The 16,963-nt window shown below is 45.7% G+C and overlaps 1 protein-coding gene across 1 annotated transcript in view; it reads left to right on the forward strand.

The window, feature by feature from the left end:
* Positions 1-16,963, forward strand: part of tspan12 (tetraspanin 12) — a 60,843-nt gene that overhangs the window by 24,687 nt on the left and 19,193 nt on the right. The window contains exon 5 of the mRNA XM_070901615.1: positions 14,086-14,193. Coding sequence (XP_070757716.1) covers positions 14,086-14,193 — 108 coding nt within the window. The remainder of the gene's footprint in view (positions 1-14,085; positions 14,194-16,963) is intronic.

A 16,963-nucleotide genomic window follows, 5' to 3' on the forward strand; every position in this document is an offset into this window, starting at 1 on the left:
GTATGGTTTCCCCTGTAAGGTTCACACTTTCTGAAGACTTCCCACATACAGGACAACACTACAAATGGTTAAAAAAAAAAACCTTCACTCTGTTTGAAAAAGTGGGTGAAGCTAAAACAAACAGGCAGCTCCACTATTTTTCCAAACAGGCTTTCAGACACATGAAAAATTCATTCCGCAGTCAAAAAAAAATCACAAAAGCGCTTTCATTCACAGACAGACATTCACAAAGTCTTTCTTCATTCAACAAAGCTTATTATGGTTACTCCCCTGCCAGGTAAGTAATCGGAATGTGTGGCCTCAGATCCCCAGGAGCGTGAGTTGATGTGGTTCTAATGGGGGGGGGGATGCTCCCGGATCCTGGCCACAACCCTAGTCGAGGGGATCTTCTACATCCTCTAACTGTCCTAACAATAGGCAGGCGTGCCCCACCCGCTGCCCTTGGGCTGGTCCCAATAATGTGAGTAGCGCATCCCTCATTATAGGAGGGCCACTCTTCATCAGGCTGCTCCGCATTCCTGCCGTAAAGAGCTCCTGATCTGGCCCCCCAAGATTGTTGGTGATATATTCCTCCCTGTGTTGCCATGTTGCGCAACTGTATCGCACCCTCCGCCATAGTATTCCAAGGTTTTACCTCCCCTTTCCAATCAACGGCAGAGTGATATTTTTGCCAGACCCTGATAGTAACCATAGCGAACCTGTGCCCTGGACATTCCGTAGCACTGTTGTGATATGGTGGTCCGTAGTTACATTCCCCATTTTTGTTAACTCTTCGGGGTTAAGTATTTCTTGCAGCTCACTAGTGATGAAGTCACGCACCCCTCCAATGGTTACCGGCTTTTCCCTATCTTGCTGTTTCGTCTTATTTGTCATAAAGGGTCTAGCTTCCGTGCTCAGAGTGTATGGGGGAGGGTTTTTAATTTCCTCCCGTTCTCCCCCCTCTCCATTTTTTCCAGCTTGTATACATTCCCCACATGATTTTGCATTGGCTTTTAAATACTCACTGGGATCTAATTGAGCAAGCCCATACCACATGCAGCAGCAAATACAAAAGATATATTTCAAATCCAGCTGTAATTTCCGTCGTCTAGCTTTCTTTTTATTTTGTACTGTCGCCAGACAGCATATTAAAGTTTCTGATTGTTCATTGACCTTGTCCACCTACTCTTGTGCATTGCGGACCGCTTCAGTCAGGGTCGAGTTTTGAATTTCCAAAACCTTAACAGTTGTTTTTAACTGTAGGTTTTCTGCCTCACTTTCCTGAAGTTGTTTACACATCACCCTTAAGGCTGTCAACAAAACCCATCCCATTTGTGGGAAGCTCGCTTCCTCCAGGAGAGACCGTACCGCGTGGGGTACGGTTCTATCTTTGTTCTGTTCCAATAGCTGCGTATCCCAATGTTGCGGGGGTCCAAACCGGGCTAGCACATTGGCAAGAGAGCCAAAACCCTCATCCCTCGTGCTCCACCCTGGTAGTTTATACTTCTCTTCCGCAGGAGGAAACTGCTTCTTGTCTTTTCTCTTAAACATTTTACCAGATCCTGTTCGTGACGCCAAAATGTTTTGGATCAATAATAATAGACCCAGGTTCGGGATCTGGATGAATGTTAAATAAGAGACAAGACAAATGAAGTAAAATAAAACACCGTTTACTGAGAGAAAAGAAACATGAATAATACAGTTTATGAAGAAAAGAGAAGTATGATAAGATGCAACAACGCTCACGGCCTTCCGCCCGTTGGGAACTCCACAAGCGACGGCTGGTCTGGAGCATTGGGGGTCCCGGCACCGCTCGCGAATCACGGTCCAAGGTGAAGATCAAAGTGTCATGTATTCAACCAGCATTGTAACCCATGTATAATCTGACCTAAGTTGTACACTGTGAGAACAATGACCACTAGGTGGTGAACTTGTGGGAGACACTCCTAACCTGGACCTTCAGATATAAAAGGGGAAGCTCCAACCACTTCCATCACTTGAGTGCTATGGAATAAAGGATAGGTCACAGACTGACCTTCCCTCAAGCATGGGCCTCGTGTGCATTTATACTGTATAGTAAGGACGTATCAATGGCGACGAGAAACTGGGAGTTAAACCACACTAGCAAGGCCACGAGCAGAACAGACGAGAGGTACTGTATTAAGGAATGGTTGGGACAGAGATTCAACATTGTTAAAGCAGCACGCAGTTCTCCAAGCAGACAAGGGCAGTCGGGCATGCCCCGACATGTAGTCGAACCCAGAGGGGGAGTTCGACAGAGACAATAGCAAGCTGAACGGCGGTTCACGCCATTGCAAGAGACAATGCGGCCAGTAATGGGGCCATCAACACCTGTTAATGGCGCACTCAAAGACAATAACAGGGGCAGTCAGGGACGATCGATTGGCAAGGGACCTTTTGTTTCAAACAGCAGCTCATGTTGGAGGCGTGGAGGCACACACTCAGCCGGAGTTTGCAGAGATGAGCAAAATACCTGCAGAAATTGCAGAAATGAACGCTGGGGGAAATCGCTGGAAGCTGAAGTTCATCGAGTTCATGTGGAGCACGTATACAGTTCATACACCAGGACGCCACCGATAATGATGAAGGTGCTCCTCAATGGCATCCCAGTATCAATGGAGCTAGACACGGGGGTAATGCAGTCCCTGATGGGTATCAAACAGTTCGAAAAGTTGTGGGCGTCCAATGCCAGGAGGCCAAAATTATCGCCGATTGACACAGAGCTACGGACTTACACAAAGCAGATCATTCCGGTGCTAGGCAGCGCCACGGTAGTCGTGACCCACAAAGATTCGGAGAATAGGTTGCCACTTTGGGTTGTCCCGGGGGACGGTCCCGCACTACTGGGGGGGAGTTGGCTTGCTGTCATGAACTGGAAATGGGGCGATGTCAATGCAATTTCCTCTGTGGAGCGAGTATCATGCTCACAGATCTTGGACAAATTTGACTCATTATTTCAACACGGCATTGGCACTTTCATGGGGGCCAAGGTAGTGATTCACATAAACGCGGACGCCAGGCCAGTACACCACAAGGCCAGAGCGGTGCCGTACGTGATGCGGGAAAAGATAGAAGGCGAATTGGACCGCCTGCTGAGGGAAGGCATCATCTCGCCAGTCGAATTCAGTGACTGGGCGAGCCCGATTGTGCCGGTGCTCAAGGCGGATGGGTCGGTCAGGATTTGTGGCGATTCCAAGGCCACCATCAATCGGGTGTCACTCCAAGACCAGTACCCGCTACCGAGAGCGGAGGACCTCTTTGCGACGCTATCCGGTGGCAAACTTTTTTCAAAATTGGACCTGACCTCAGCTTACATAACCCAGGAGCTGGCGAGTGAGCCGAAGAAGCTGACCACCATCACGACACACAAGGGGTTGTTTGAGTACAACAGATGTCCGTTCGGGATTCGCTCGGCCGCCGCGATCTTCCAACGAAATATGGAAAGCCTCCTCAAGTCGATTCCAGGGACGGTGGTTTTTCAGGACGACATCCTCATCACGGGTTACGATTCTGAAGAACACCTTCACAACCTGGAGGAGGTGCTACGCAGACTGGACCGGGTAGGGCTGCGACTGAAAAAGGCGAAGTGCGTCTTCCTAGCTCCAGAGATAGAATTCCTGGGAATGAGGGTAGCAGCAGATGGGATCAACCCTACTGCGTCCAAGATGGAAGCGATCCAGAGAGCACCCAGATCCCGTAACACGACGGAGCTGCGTTCATTCCTGGGGCTCCTGAACTATTTTGGTAACTTCCCAAATTGAGCACGCTGCTAGAGCCGCTACACGTGCTCGTACGCAAAGATCGCGATTGGATCTCGGGGGACAGCCAGGAAAGGGCTTTTAATAAAGCACGCAATTTGTTATGTTCCAACAATCTGTTAACGCTATATGACTCATGTAAGAAACTTGTTTTAATGTGCGATGCTTCGTCCTATGGTGTCGGGTGTGTGTTGCAGCATGTCAGTGCCAAGGGTCAGTTACAGCCGATAGCTTATGCCTCCAGAAGTCTGTCCCAGGCAGAAAGAGGCTACGGGATGGTAGAAAAGGAGGCGCTTGCATGTGTATATGCGGTAAAGAAAATGCACCAGTACCTGTTTGGCAGGAAATTTGAGCTGGAGACTGATCACAAACCCCTAACGTCCCTTTTGGCCGACAACAAGGCCATAAATGCAAACGCACATCGGCCCGCATACAGAGGTGGGCACTCATGTTAGCCGCCTATGACTACACAATTCGGCACAGACTGGGCACCGAAAACTGCGCCGATGCACTCAGCCACTTAGGGGGCTACCGAGCATGCTGCTGAGATGGTCATGGCTGTTGAAGCTTTCGAAAGCGAAGGCTCACCCGTGATAGCCCGTCAGATTAAAGTCTGGACAAATAGAGATCCGCTATTGTCTCTAGTCAAGAAATGTGTCCTGAATGGGGACTGGGTAGCCACGTACAGGGCATGCCCTGAGGAATTTAAACCATTTCACAGGCGCAGAGATGAACTCTCGATTCAGGCTGATTGCCTACTGTGGGGAAACCGTGTAGTCATGCCCCAGATGGGCAGAGAGGTGTTCATCAGAGAACTCCACAAGGAGCACCCGGGCATTGTCACGATGAAGGCAATTGCCAGGTCACACGATTGGTGGCCAGGGATAGACACAGATCTGGAACTTTGTGTTCGCAGGTGCAACACGTGTGCCCAGCTGGGCAATGCGCCCAGGGAAGCCCCCCTTAGCCCCTGGCCATGGCCCGCCAAGCCTTGGTCACGCATCCATGTGGACTACGCAGGTCCTTTCATGGGAAAAATGTTTTTGGTTGTAGTAGACGCCGACTCCAAATAGATCAAGTGTGACATTTTAAATTCAAGTACATCGTCTGCCACGGTAGAAAGTCTACGGGCAATGTTCGCCGCCCACGGTTTACCGGACATCTTGGTCAGCGACAATGGCCCGTGCTTCTCAAGCACTGAATTCCAGGACTTCATGGCAGGCAATGGAATTAACCATGTCAGAACGGCATCGTTCAAGCCGGCCTCAAACGGCCAGGCAGAACGAGCAGTGCAGATAATCAAACAGGGGATGCTCAGAATCCAAGGGGGTTCCCTACAATGCCGTTTATCACGCCTACAGATCCCGACCACACTCGCTCACAGGGGTTCCACCCGCATAGCTGCTAATGAAAAGGTTGCTCAAAACCCGGTTATCCCTTATACACCCCACCATGAAAGAAATTGTCGAGAGCAGGCGCCAGTCACAATATGACAACCATGACAGGAATGCGAGGGCGCGATGTATTGATGTAAATGACCCTGTTTTTGTCCTCAACTACGCTGCAGGGCCCAAATGGCTCGCAGGCACTGTGGTTGCCAAAGAGGGAAATAGGATTCTGGTAATTAAACTTACCAATGGACAAATCTTCTGCAAACACGTGGATCAAACAAAAAGGAGGTTCAGCAACCCCACAGAAGAAGCAGAAGAAGAACACGATATAGAGTTCACTCCTCCACAGGTGACCGAACACAGGAACCAAAGGGAGGAGAGCCCATTCACTGTGGGCAGTCTGGACAGGCCTGAGGCACCGCAAACAGCAGACACTCAAGCCAGTGCCCAACAACCGGAGCCCCAACTCAGGCGCTCTACAAGAGAGCGTAAACCACCAGAGAGACTCAACCTGTGATCCCAATAAGACTTTGGGGAGGGAGGTGATGTCATGTATTCAACCAGCATTGTAACCCATGTATAATCTGACTTAAGTTGTACACTGTGAGAACAATGACCACTAGGTGGTGAACTTGTGGGAGACACTCCTAACCTAGACCTTCAGATATAAAAAGGGGAAGCTCCACCCACTTCCATCACTTGAGTGCTATGGAATAAAGGACAGGTCACAGACTGATCGTCTCTCAAGCATGGGCCCCATGTGCATTTATACTGTATAGTATGGACGTATCACAAAGAACTAAGGGACAGTTCTGTACCTTTATACTATCAAACAAACATGGGTGCATGTGGCTTATGGCCAACTCCTAATCTGTAAGGCCCCAGGTGCTCATCCACAAAGCATGAGATCTCAAGCCGCAGACCGTCTCATAACAAGCTGGTGTGCGTCCCAAGTTCGCTTTCTCTTTCACTATATATAGCAACAACAATCCACGAAGCATTGCGCAGAGACACACTGTGAATGACTAAATATCATAATTAACATTTATGTGATTAACCCCATACAATACAGATGTATATGAAGAAACTGGACCCAAAATTCCCAAGGATCTCTGGCCACCTGGACATAAAGATATGTATCCAGTCCCAAATTGCAGGGATTGGGTCATTGCTGTAAATAGAGTGGGTGGTCTGCACCTGTACAGGTGCAACAGAGGCACCAGTCCCATCTACTAGCTGAAAATTAGAACAATACCATGTTACACAGATGGCAAAATGTAAGGCACAATCAGAGCCAAAGAGGAAGACCGTGGGGGCCGAAATTGCCCCGCTGTCTCAGGCACTCCACCTCATTCGTGGGGTGCTCCTGAGGCATCAGCGCTGCGCGGAAGAGATCAGCACTCCGCGGAAGCTCACACTGATGCGTCACAATGCCCCTCCCCTTCAGTTAAAGTGGAGGGTTGCTGCGGACTCTGCAGGCCCTTTGATGGTCACCACTGGGCCACCAGGGACAATATTGACCAGGCCAGTGGCCCGGCACCCAAAGAGGAGTGCTGGGCTGCATGATTGTGGCCCGCCCAGGGCGCCCCTTAAAGGGGAGGCAAGTGTGCCCCGGGCCGCCATTGTTGGGCCAACGGATGAGTCAGCTGACAAAAAAAAATGCCAGCCTTGGGCGCATACAGCCTTCCCTTTAAGGGGCGCCTGGGCAGATATCCGTACCCCGTGCCAACTTCACTTCCCCCGGGGCAATTTCCCCTGTGGGGCGCAAAGGAATCGGCGCGCACTGCGATGATGTCACAGCTATTTTGACAGTGGGTTCACCTCCAAACCCGCACTTGCAGGGCTGGTAAAATTCCAGCCGAAATGTGGTAGATGATCAGCAGTGAAATTTCTGGAGAAATGACATAAACATCCATTTACACCACTTCTCTGGAGTTCCACGATCCATTATGGAGTAGTTTTAGCAATGGAGGAAATGTGAGAGTTCTACTTGAGGTCAGCAGAGATATTGAAAATAAAAAAAGAAAGAACAACTTGCATTTATATATCGCCTTTCATGACCTCAGGACGTCCAAAGCGCTTTAAAGCCAATAAAGTACTTTTGAAATGTAATCACTGTTATATTGTAGTGAGACCCATGATTGGCGGTAGAAAAAGAAAGTTTAAGAGTAAAGCTATTGAAAGCAAGAGATAGCCGGGTGCACGCCAGCCCGGGAGCTAACTTCAAATCGCCCGCAAAATCTCGGGGGCAATTTCGCACCAGGTGCGACTGCTGCCCGCCTCCAGGCGAAAAGGCAATTGTGCCCCATTAGCACCTCCCAGCAGCACTAACATAGTGCCAAAAAGGGGCAATTTCGGCTCCAGCTTTTTAAATAACTTTCCCTGAAGGGAAACTTTGCAATAAAATTTAAGGCAACTGATCCTTTATGGGATCAATTACTTATCCCAGAATGTCCTCAGACAAACTCCCAAAGCAGTCTTTGGATTTAAGGCGCAGGTAGGACTCACTTTCTCCTCCATCCCCCCACCCCTTCACAGGTAAATTATACACAACAGAAAGTTGGATTCAGGTCTACCCCAAATTGCTGCCCTCCTGTGAGCTATCCTCTTGCTTTGTGCACTCCAATCCTACCGAAACTTTGAGCCCTGTGTCTAATAAGGATTGAAAGAAATGATAATTTAATTTCCACATTGAAGGGCATGAAACATATCTAAATGTAGTGATTTAGCTGTTGCATTGCGAGGGGACTGAAGGTTGTTTGTGCTGAGAGCATGTTCACTATGATTAGCACCCTCTTACCTTGGTGAACATATAATGATTCAGGAAAATAATGTCCCTTTTCTAATCTTGAAATAAAATAATGGCTGTACAATATTAAATACATCTTGTGATGTGAACTCTCCCACCCAAAAAAAATAAAATGTTTATTTTCAAAGGACTTGTGACATTCGCAACAATTTGACTAAGTAATATGAAAATCCATGTAAATACATAGAAATGCTTGAGTAAGCAACCCCCCAGGGTGGCACAAGGTCAAGTTATCAGAAGAACATGTCATTTTGACAGAACAATTCCTCAAATAAACCATATAATGAAATACAATTGCCACATTCTGCAGAATATCTACTACAAGCATTGTACATTTAATATCAGAGTGTACATGTATTGTTTAATGAGACTCAACAATTTGAATTCCTTGTGGCAGAAGTAAGGAAATTGGAATATCAAACTAGTTCAATGTACAGCAAATTAAAAGAAAAAAATAGTTTTTTTGTATTTCAAACACACTTGTTTTTAAAATAATAATTGTTCATTATTAGAGTTTTCTGAGAATGTAACTAGCAGGGTAGATAAGGGGGAACCAGTGGATGTTGTATATTTGTATTTTTAAAATGCATTTGATATGGTGCCACACCAGAGATTGTTACACAAGATTAAGGGTCATCCGATTGGGGTATTAGCTTGGATTGAGGATTGGTTAACGGACAGAAAACAGAATAGGAATAAATGGGTTATTTTCGGGTTGGTAGATTGTAACTAGTGGGATGCCGCAAGGATCAGTGCTTGGACCCCAGCTATTTACAATCTATAACAATGACTTAGATGAAGGGACCAAGTAGAAACATAGAAACATAGAAAATAGGTGCAGGAGTAGGCCATTCGGCCCTTCTAGCCTGCACCGCCATTCAATGAGTTCATGGCTGAACATGCAACTTCAGTACCCCACTCATGTATCCAAATTTTCTGATGATACAAAGTTAGGTGGGAAAGTAAGCTGTGAGGAGGACACAAAGTGGCTGCAAATGGATATAGACAGGCTAAGTGAATGGGCAAGAAGGTGACAGATATTGTGATGGAAATGTGAAATTATCCACTTTGGTAGGCAGAACAGAAAAGTAGAATATCTTTTAAGAGGTGAGAGACTAATAAATGTTGGTATGCAGAGAGATTTGGGTATCCTCATACAGGAAACATAGAATTAGCATGCAGGTTCAGCAAGAAATTAGGACGTCTAATGGTATGTTAGCCTTTAGTGCTAACTGATCTACTTATCTACTGATATTAATTACTTCAGGTTCCTTACTCTTATTAGCCCCTTGAGAATGAGAGATGATCTAATTGAAAAGCGTAAAATTCTTAGAGGGCTTAACAAGATAAATGCTGAGAGGCTGTTTCCCCTGGCTGGAGAGTCTAAAACTCTCATGATAAGGGGTCAGCCATTTTAGGACTGAGATTAAGGTTGTGAATCACTCAGAGGGTTGTGAATCCTTGGAATTCTCTACCCCAGGGGACTGTGGATGCTCAGTCATTGAGTATTCTCAAGACTAAGATCAATAGATTTTTGGTCACTGAGAATCAAGGGATATGGGGATAGTGCAGGAAAGTGGAATTGAGGTGGAAGATCAGCCATGTGCTTATTGAATGGGAGAACAGGCTCAAGGGGCAAATTGGCCTATTCCTGCTCCTAATTCTTATACTTATAATTATTATATGTTGAAACAAAGCAGAAAGAGAAAAATGTATTATAGTTTTGCTAATGTGCTGTACACAGAGCCACAGGTTTTGTTCTCACTGGAGAAGTTACTTTGCTAGCAATTCCTAATGATTCAATATTGAAAAACCATTTCTATAGTACTTAAAAATTATTACCTGTTCCTTCAATTGTTGGAGGTTGTTTTTGCAAACATTAATGCATTTACTGATTATTTATCAAGATATTAACTGGGATATTCCTTTACTCCAATATTTCAATTGTTCTACCATTATATCTCAATAGCTTGGAAAACTTGTGTACTGTATGCATTTATCTATAAAATTCCCAGTAACACCAATGAATTTTAAACATAATAATTTGAGATTCCACTGAGCAGTAATAGAATATTTAAAATGTTACTGATTTTTTCAAATTATGAAGTAAAATCTTTGGGGGGTCGAAGTGCTGGAGACTGTCCCCAGTGGTACCCGTCTGCGGCCTTCTATTGCTGGCTTTACCTCCCGACCACCGGCCAGCCTCTCAAAAAAATACTAATGAGGTCCTGCTGTTAAACTCGTCAGGATCATTACATTCCCAGCATTTCTGGGTTACACCCCCCCTGATCTTGCTCATCTCGTGATCTCTCCCTTCCCCAGTCCCTGCTCCCTCTCCACCTCCCCGTAAATATCGGGGCCCTTGAGATAAATTACAGTTACGTGAAATATTGAAGTAGTATTACAACTTTTGTAATAGCAAAAGTACTTGGAGCAACAATATGTTCTTTCAGGTAACATAATCCAGTTGTTTTTACATAATGAAGATAATTTTGCGAGTCGACACTACTGGTGAGTTCCTCACCCACCTGAAGTACAGATTGGAAATTCTCTGACTAAAGGAACAATGCAAGCCCGAGTATGGATTTGCACTGCCAGAAGGCAAGGCTTCCCGCTAATGTGCATTTGTAAATTTAACCCCATTATGTAATTAGGGAGTCTGCGGGCCCGAAATTAATGAAGGCTCCCGCCCACGTGCCGCCCAAAGGACCGCTGATGGCCGCCGAAGTACCTGATGGTTCTTTGGGCGGGATTTTCATCACCAAGGTCCCTCGAAGGTCGACGGGCGGCAAATGAGGGACTTCCGTCGCCAATCTGGGTGGTAGCCGGCGGGAGCTCTCATTCTCGGCGGCAGAGGCACTTACTTCCAAAGTGCCGCCAAGGATGGAGTTGGCCCCATGGAGGATCGAAGATCTAAAAAATTTAAAAACCTTCAGGGGATCCTATCAAGGTAAGTTGCTGTGGAAAAAACAAATAAAACATGTTCACTAACCTTTTCTCCACGATCTTCCTACTTACTGTCGGGGACAGACCAGCCTTCAGCTAGCGGTCCACTCCCATTCTCCCGCCGACTCCCACCCACATGAATATCGCATCTTGGCAGGCGGGAGTCCACTTACGCTATTCGGCTGTCTGCTGACATCGGCGGGCACTTCCCGGCAGCTCTCCCCTCCCGCCCGCTCCAGGCCACATCGAAAGTGTCACTGGGCGGATGTTGCAGAGGAATGTCAGCGGCAGTGGGCGGTAAGTTCAGCAATTTCGGGCCCAGCATGTATAATGATTAAGTCTGAATTAGCAGTTTATGAAATTGATGAGAACTCTAATTAGCCAGATTCTGAACTTTAACTACTGCGCTATATTTTCTGTCCAAAAGTAGAAGTTCGGTAATTGGAATAATTAAAGGTAGGTCATGACACATATCTTTATTTTATATGTGGTACAACCTTGTGCAAGTAGGGTGAAATATTGAATCCTGGCCAATTTCTAACAGTGTATAGCTAACACCCAAAATGGGAAAATTGCTTGTTACCTCAACTGTGTCTGTAGTGTTTGTCTAGAATGATGTCCTAGCTCCATGCTTCCTTTAATGGAACTGTCAATGTTTGCTTTTGCCTCCTTGAAAGTGCTGATTCGAAACACATTTGCACTTCAAAGTTAATGCAGAAACCATTTATAAATGCAGTGGTGACTGTAACAGACATTCATCTTTGTTGCAAGCTTCTCGATTGTGCCTTTTGATCTATGCAAGATGTGGCTAAAACTATATGCAATACATAATTCTCATAATTTTACTGAAATTTCTAGCGGACTAGATGGTGGAACAAGTTCGCATACTATCCTTTCAATTCTGAGACTGGGGTTCAAATCCAACCCACATTGATGGAATTGAAACCTTGTACTGTTCTGGCTGTAAGTGACCTTCTCAAGGGAAACTAGGGATGGACAATAAATGCTGGCACTGCTAGCAATGACCATAATCCCAAGAACAAATAAAAAAAATATAGTTTGGACAATCTCAAGACTATTGCTAATGGGAGTGAGCCCACAGCAGAAAAGAATAAAAATGAGCAATCTCACTTGCAAGGGCCTGTGTGGAAAGTAGAAAGAATTCATACTGGAGCAGCAGGAGGCATTTTTCTCAGGTTGGGATGACGGTATTTTTCAAGTGTCACCTTGACTCTGGTAGCTCTCGTGCCTTTAAGTCAGAAGGTCATAGGTTTTAGTCCTATTGAAGGTGCTAGAGTACAAAATCTAGGCTGCCACTTCTGTGCAGTACCGAGAGAGTGCTACATTGTCAGGGTGCAGATGAGCTGTTAAACCATTTGCCTGTTTCAGGTGGATGTAAAAAGATCCCTTAGTAATATGTAAAGGACAAAAGAGTTTCTCCTGGTGTTCTGGCCAACATCTATCCCTCAACCAACACCAAAAAAAGGCCTGACTTTAACCCCACTCTACCTAGCGGGAATGGTGTGGGCAGGGGGTTAAGGTGGCATAGTGTGGGGGGGGGCGTGTGGTTTCACCGTGTTCCCAACACTTTCCCCATTCCCCCCCCCCCCCACCACCCTCCATCTTAAAGTCCTTGAATTCACTTGAAGTGTCATAACCTACAAGGTTACAGATCAAGAGCTGGAAGGTGGGATTAAGTGGACAGCTCTTTTTCGGCCGACGCAGACACAATGGGTCGAATGGCCTCCTGTGCCGTAAATTTCTATGATTCTATGATAATTGCTGCACCACTTTTATTTAAAAGGAATTTTGGGCTGTAATAAATGCTACAATTAAAGTCAAAATCTTCAATAAATGTCACAACTTCTTTGCCAGAAAATGCAATGCTGGAATTGGCAGAGAAATTTCCGTAAATACAGTTGACAAATACTTTTCATCAAAATCCATTTAATTATTCATACAATTGAACCTTAAAATAAAAATTCACAAAAACATTTTTCATAAAAGGGATTAGATTTCTAAAATCTGCTTCTAGGTGCCGTAATTATGCAGTACATAGATACAGCAACGTGCAGTTACACTGCATGACTTTGTACAGTGATTTCTTACACAGTAACCTTCTGTTCTCATTTATGCCATCTGGTGGAGTTGTTGAGCAGATGCCAAGCCAAGGTGGCATATCAAACAAATCACCTCAGCATCTAGATGAACAACTCAAAAGCAGCATTTATTTTTACTTTTCTGTTATATTCTCCCTGTTATTTTCATGGGCAGGGAGACAGGCAATCAGCCTTTTCTCGGGTCTCTGCCAGGACTGTATTTGAATTGATCACAATGAGATTGAGACATGCCAGCACGGCAAGGGGACTCACCTGTCCATTAACTCTTCTTCGGCAGCTCCCTCTGATGTCTCACAGAGATTGAATACTTCCTGTATGGAGAATCTGGACATAAATACAAATACTGCCAATTCAATCCTTGACATTGTTTTTACTCTCTGACCCGAAACATTTGAATGCTTGAATGCATCATTTGTTCATTGTCGATTTCAGAATATAGCTCGAGATGGTGTTAACTTGTGCTTCAATTAAATAAAATGTTGGGCATTTGCTAACACAAGTCATGCTGTACATGATCATTTTAATGTCAATCAGGACCAGCAAACAAAAGGATGAAAGGAGTTACTATTTAAAAAATAGTGTTCGTGAAATCCAACAATCGAGGCTTATATTTGGGAACAATGATAGACTAGATTGTAGGAAAAGACACGTACAGTTGATCTACAGATCAGCAATTGCAAATTAACTGCAGGAGCTGTGATATGCAGGGCATTCTTTGATTCTTAGAGATACTGGAAGGATAACATTGGCTGGATATTATTTCGTTGTAATAAGAAGTTAATTTCGATATATTTAACTTTCTGTCATTTAGAATAATGAATGTTGTTAAGGATAAACTAATTGATCGGTGCTCTTAAACTAGTGCCTGTTTTGAACCGAGTGATTACGTAATATATATATCTGGTTCATATATAGCATAATAATCTGTTGCAGACATCATTGAACTATTATAAAGATGTTGGTATGTGGTATGTGGTCGATATTTTGCACTTTGCCATACTGGCCCTAAAAGTCGCAGTTTAATTATAATGATGTCACTAAGAGGTCGTTCTTTGTTTCAGGTCTCCATACAAAGATCTGATATGCTTGGGTTGAAAACCAGAATGTCTTATTATGGTATGGCCAGGTACCAGTGGTTAACCCATGCCTGGAATTTCTTTCAGAGAGAGGTAGATTTTACAACTTCTCATTAATTCTACGAGTATGACTGTTAAGTTTGCTTCTGCTGTGGAGATGAGCAGAGCTTCACTAAATGGGAATGCATGTCAGAGAATTGGGGCCACTAATGTTACAACAACAAATTGCATTTACATATCACCTTTAATTTTCAAAAATGACCTGAAGAGCTTCACAAAGGAGAAAAGGGTGAGCACTGAGCCTTTGCAGGAGGGTTGGAAAGAGTAACCAAAATCTTGGTTGAGGAGATGTTTTTTAGGAAGTCTTTTAAATGTTGTGAGGCAGTTAGAGAGGCAGAGGCAGTTGGGCAAGGAGTTCCAAATGCAGATGCTGGAAATCTGAAATAAAAACGGAAAATGCTGGAAACATCAGACAAAGGGTCATAGACCTGAAACATTAACCCTACGTTCCTTCCTACAAAGAGGCTGCTTGATGTGCTGAATGTTTATAGCATTATCTGTTTTTATTCCAAACATACACCAAGGCAGCTCAAGGCTCTGCCACCAAAGAGTGATGAAGGAGTTCAGAATATTCAGGTATCCCGGATGACAGTTTAAGGAACCCTTAGAGAAATTAGGTAATGCTGAACGGAGCAAGCATTGGGCCTGCTCCAGTCGGGATTTGCATTGTTTGCTGCAGTCTACCCAATGGCGGTCAACAAACAGGCAAGTTAAAAAAAAACTTACTTTAATCTGGAGCTGTAAGGAGCAATACTGCTCTTCCTGGTTCTACAGCACTACTGTGAGTCACTGCGAGTCTTTACTAGCACCCCACCCCACCCCACCCACCCCCCCAACAAGGACTTACATAAGGGTCGCTGCAATCAAGGCAAGCAGCCCAAATTGGATCCTGGTACACTGCCGATTTACAATGAGGCCCAAGGCACAATTTCTGTTGCATCTTGGGCCTCCAAATTCATGTCCGCGCTGGAAATGCAGCAACAGTTATGTGCCAGGAAACTGATTTTTTTTACCCCATTGAGCCTACAAGATGTAGGTAAGGGTTTTGGCGGCAGTGAGAGTGAGGTAGAGTTGGAGGAGAGCAAGGTTGCGAAGGTGGAAGTGAGCATAATAGGATATAGGATTTGAAGCTTAGCTTTGGATCAAACAGAGCGCTAAGATTGTGTGCCTGAGTGAGTGGCCAGGGAAAGGGATGGAGTCAATTGCAAAGCTGCAGAGCTTATGGTAGCGCAAAAAACAATGGCTTCATTTTTCCTGCAGTTCAAATTGGAAGAAATTCTATCTCAACCACAACTTAATATCAGACAGTCAGTGGTGGAGAGGCAGAGGTGGTGAAATTGCCCCTTTTAGAGGTCCATTAGCACCTCCGGGGGGCGGTTAATGGGGCGGACGAGACTTTTCGTCTGTGGGAGGGGGTGCTACCGCCTCCCGGGAGTTTGCGGAGGCGCTACCACGGCAGCCGCACGACCTGCAGTTAGCGCCCCAGGCCGTCACACAACTGGCGATGACGTCATCACTGTGCGCGCCAACCCCTCATCGCTCCGTGCCGACGTCTCACCGCCCCGTGGGGCAAATTGCCCTGCAGGCCACGAGGCTGGTGCAAGCAGATGTCAATGCCAGCTTCGCGGGTCGCAAAGCTGGCCGGCATCTGCTCTCGGGCGCAAGTTAAAGGCCCCAGGCAGCCATATTTTTTGGATTACCGACTCTTGGGTCGTCTCCTAGGTGGCGACCCTATCGTGGTCTGGGCCACCATCATACAACCTGACACTCCATTCTGGGTGCCAGGCTGCACTCCTGGTCCCACGCTGCCCTGGTGACCTAGTGGAGGCCATCAGTATGGAGTGGTCTTCCCCTTTATGTGAAGAGGAGGGAGCCGCGTAGCGCTTGAATCACTGCCCCAGCAGTGCCCCGGGAACCGTCCCCAAAGTAAGTGGAGCGCGCGAGATTGCACTCCGCTTTCTTTGAGGGGCAGTAAGCCCAATTCAACGGCGGGGGTGGGACATCTGTACCGGGCGCAGGAAGTCCCAGCCCCAGATGGTTACCGCCCCCAATCGGGGCGCAGGGCAATTTCGCCCCCTGAGTGTTTTCAGTCGACATGTGGAAGCTGACAGGTGATGTTACTGAGGGGCAGCGTACAGATGAGGCAGTGAAAGGAATGAAGTCTGGACCTTTTTCAACTCTAGAAATGGTCATGTAAGAGCTAAGGAGAAATTATTATTGAAGATGTGCCAGCTTCATTGGGACAGGTAGAACTGGAGGGGACTGACCCACAGAGCAGAAGCAATAGAAAAGGATGGCATGATTGAGTGTGTCAAATTCTGTACAGAGGTTAAGAAGGACAAGAATAAAAGGAAATTAATGGACTTTTGGGAAAGAAGAGTAAATAGTCATGAGCCAATGACATATTCAAGGACCTTGGACAAGAAGGGGAGATGAAATGTTGGGGAGCAGTTGAAGAGAACTGATGGATTACACGTGGGCTTGTTGAGGAGGTAGTGGGTGACGATGATAATTGTGAAACAAAGAAAACCAACAACAATGTTCATAAGGCCTGGAAAAGCGTCTGGAGAATCAGGGATGGGAAGAGGATCAAGGGAGCAGAAATTAGGTCTCAGAAGAGAGAGCTTGGATAGAGGGCAGTGGAAGATGAGAGAAAACAGCAATGGTCTGGGCACAGGCCAACATGGACATGCAGATGATTTAGAGGAAAATCTTAGATTACATAAATAAGAAAGAAAGAACTTGCATTTATATAGAGCCTTTCACAATCTCAGGATGTTCCAAAGCGCTTTACAGCCAATAA

This window comes from Pristiophorus japonicus, chromosome 15, assembly GCF_044704955.1.
Source record: "Pristiophorus japonicus isolate sPriJap1 chromosome 15, sPriJap1.hap1, whole genome shotgun sequence".
NCBI lineage: Eukaryota > Metazoa > Chordata > Chondrichthyes > Pristiophoridae > Pristiophorus > Pristiophorus japonicus.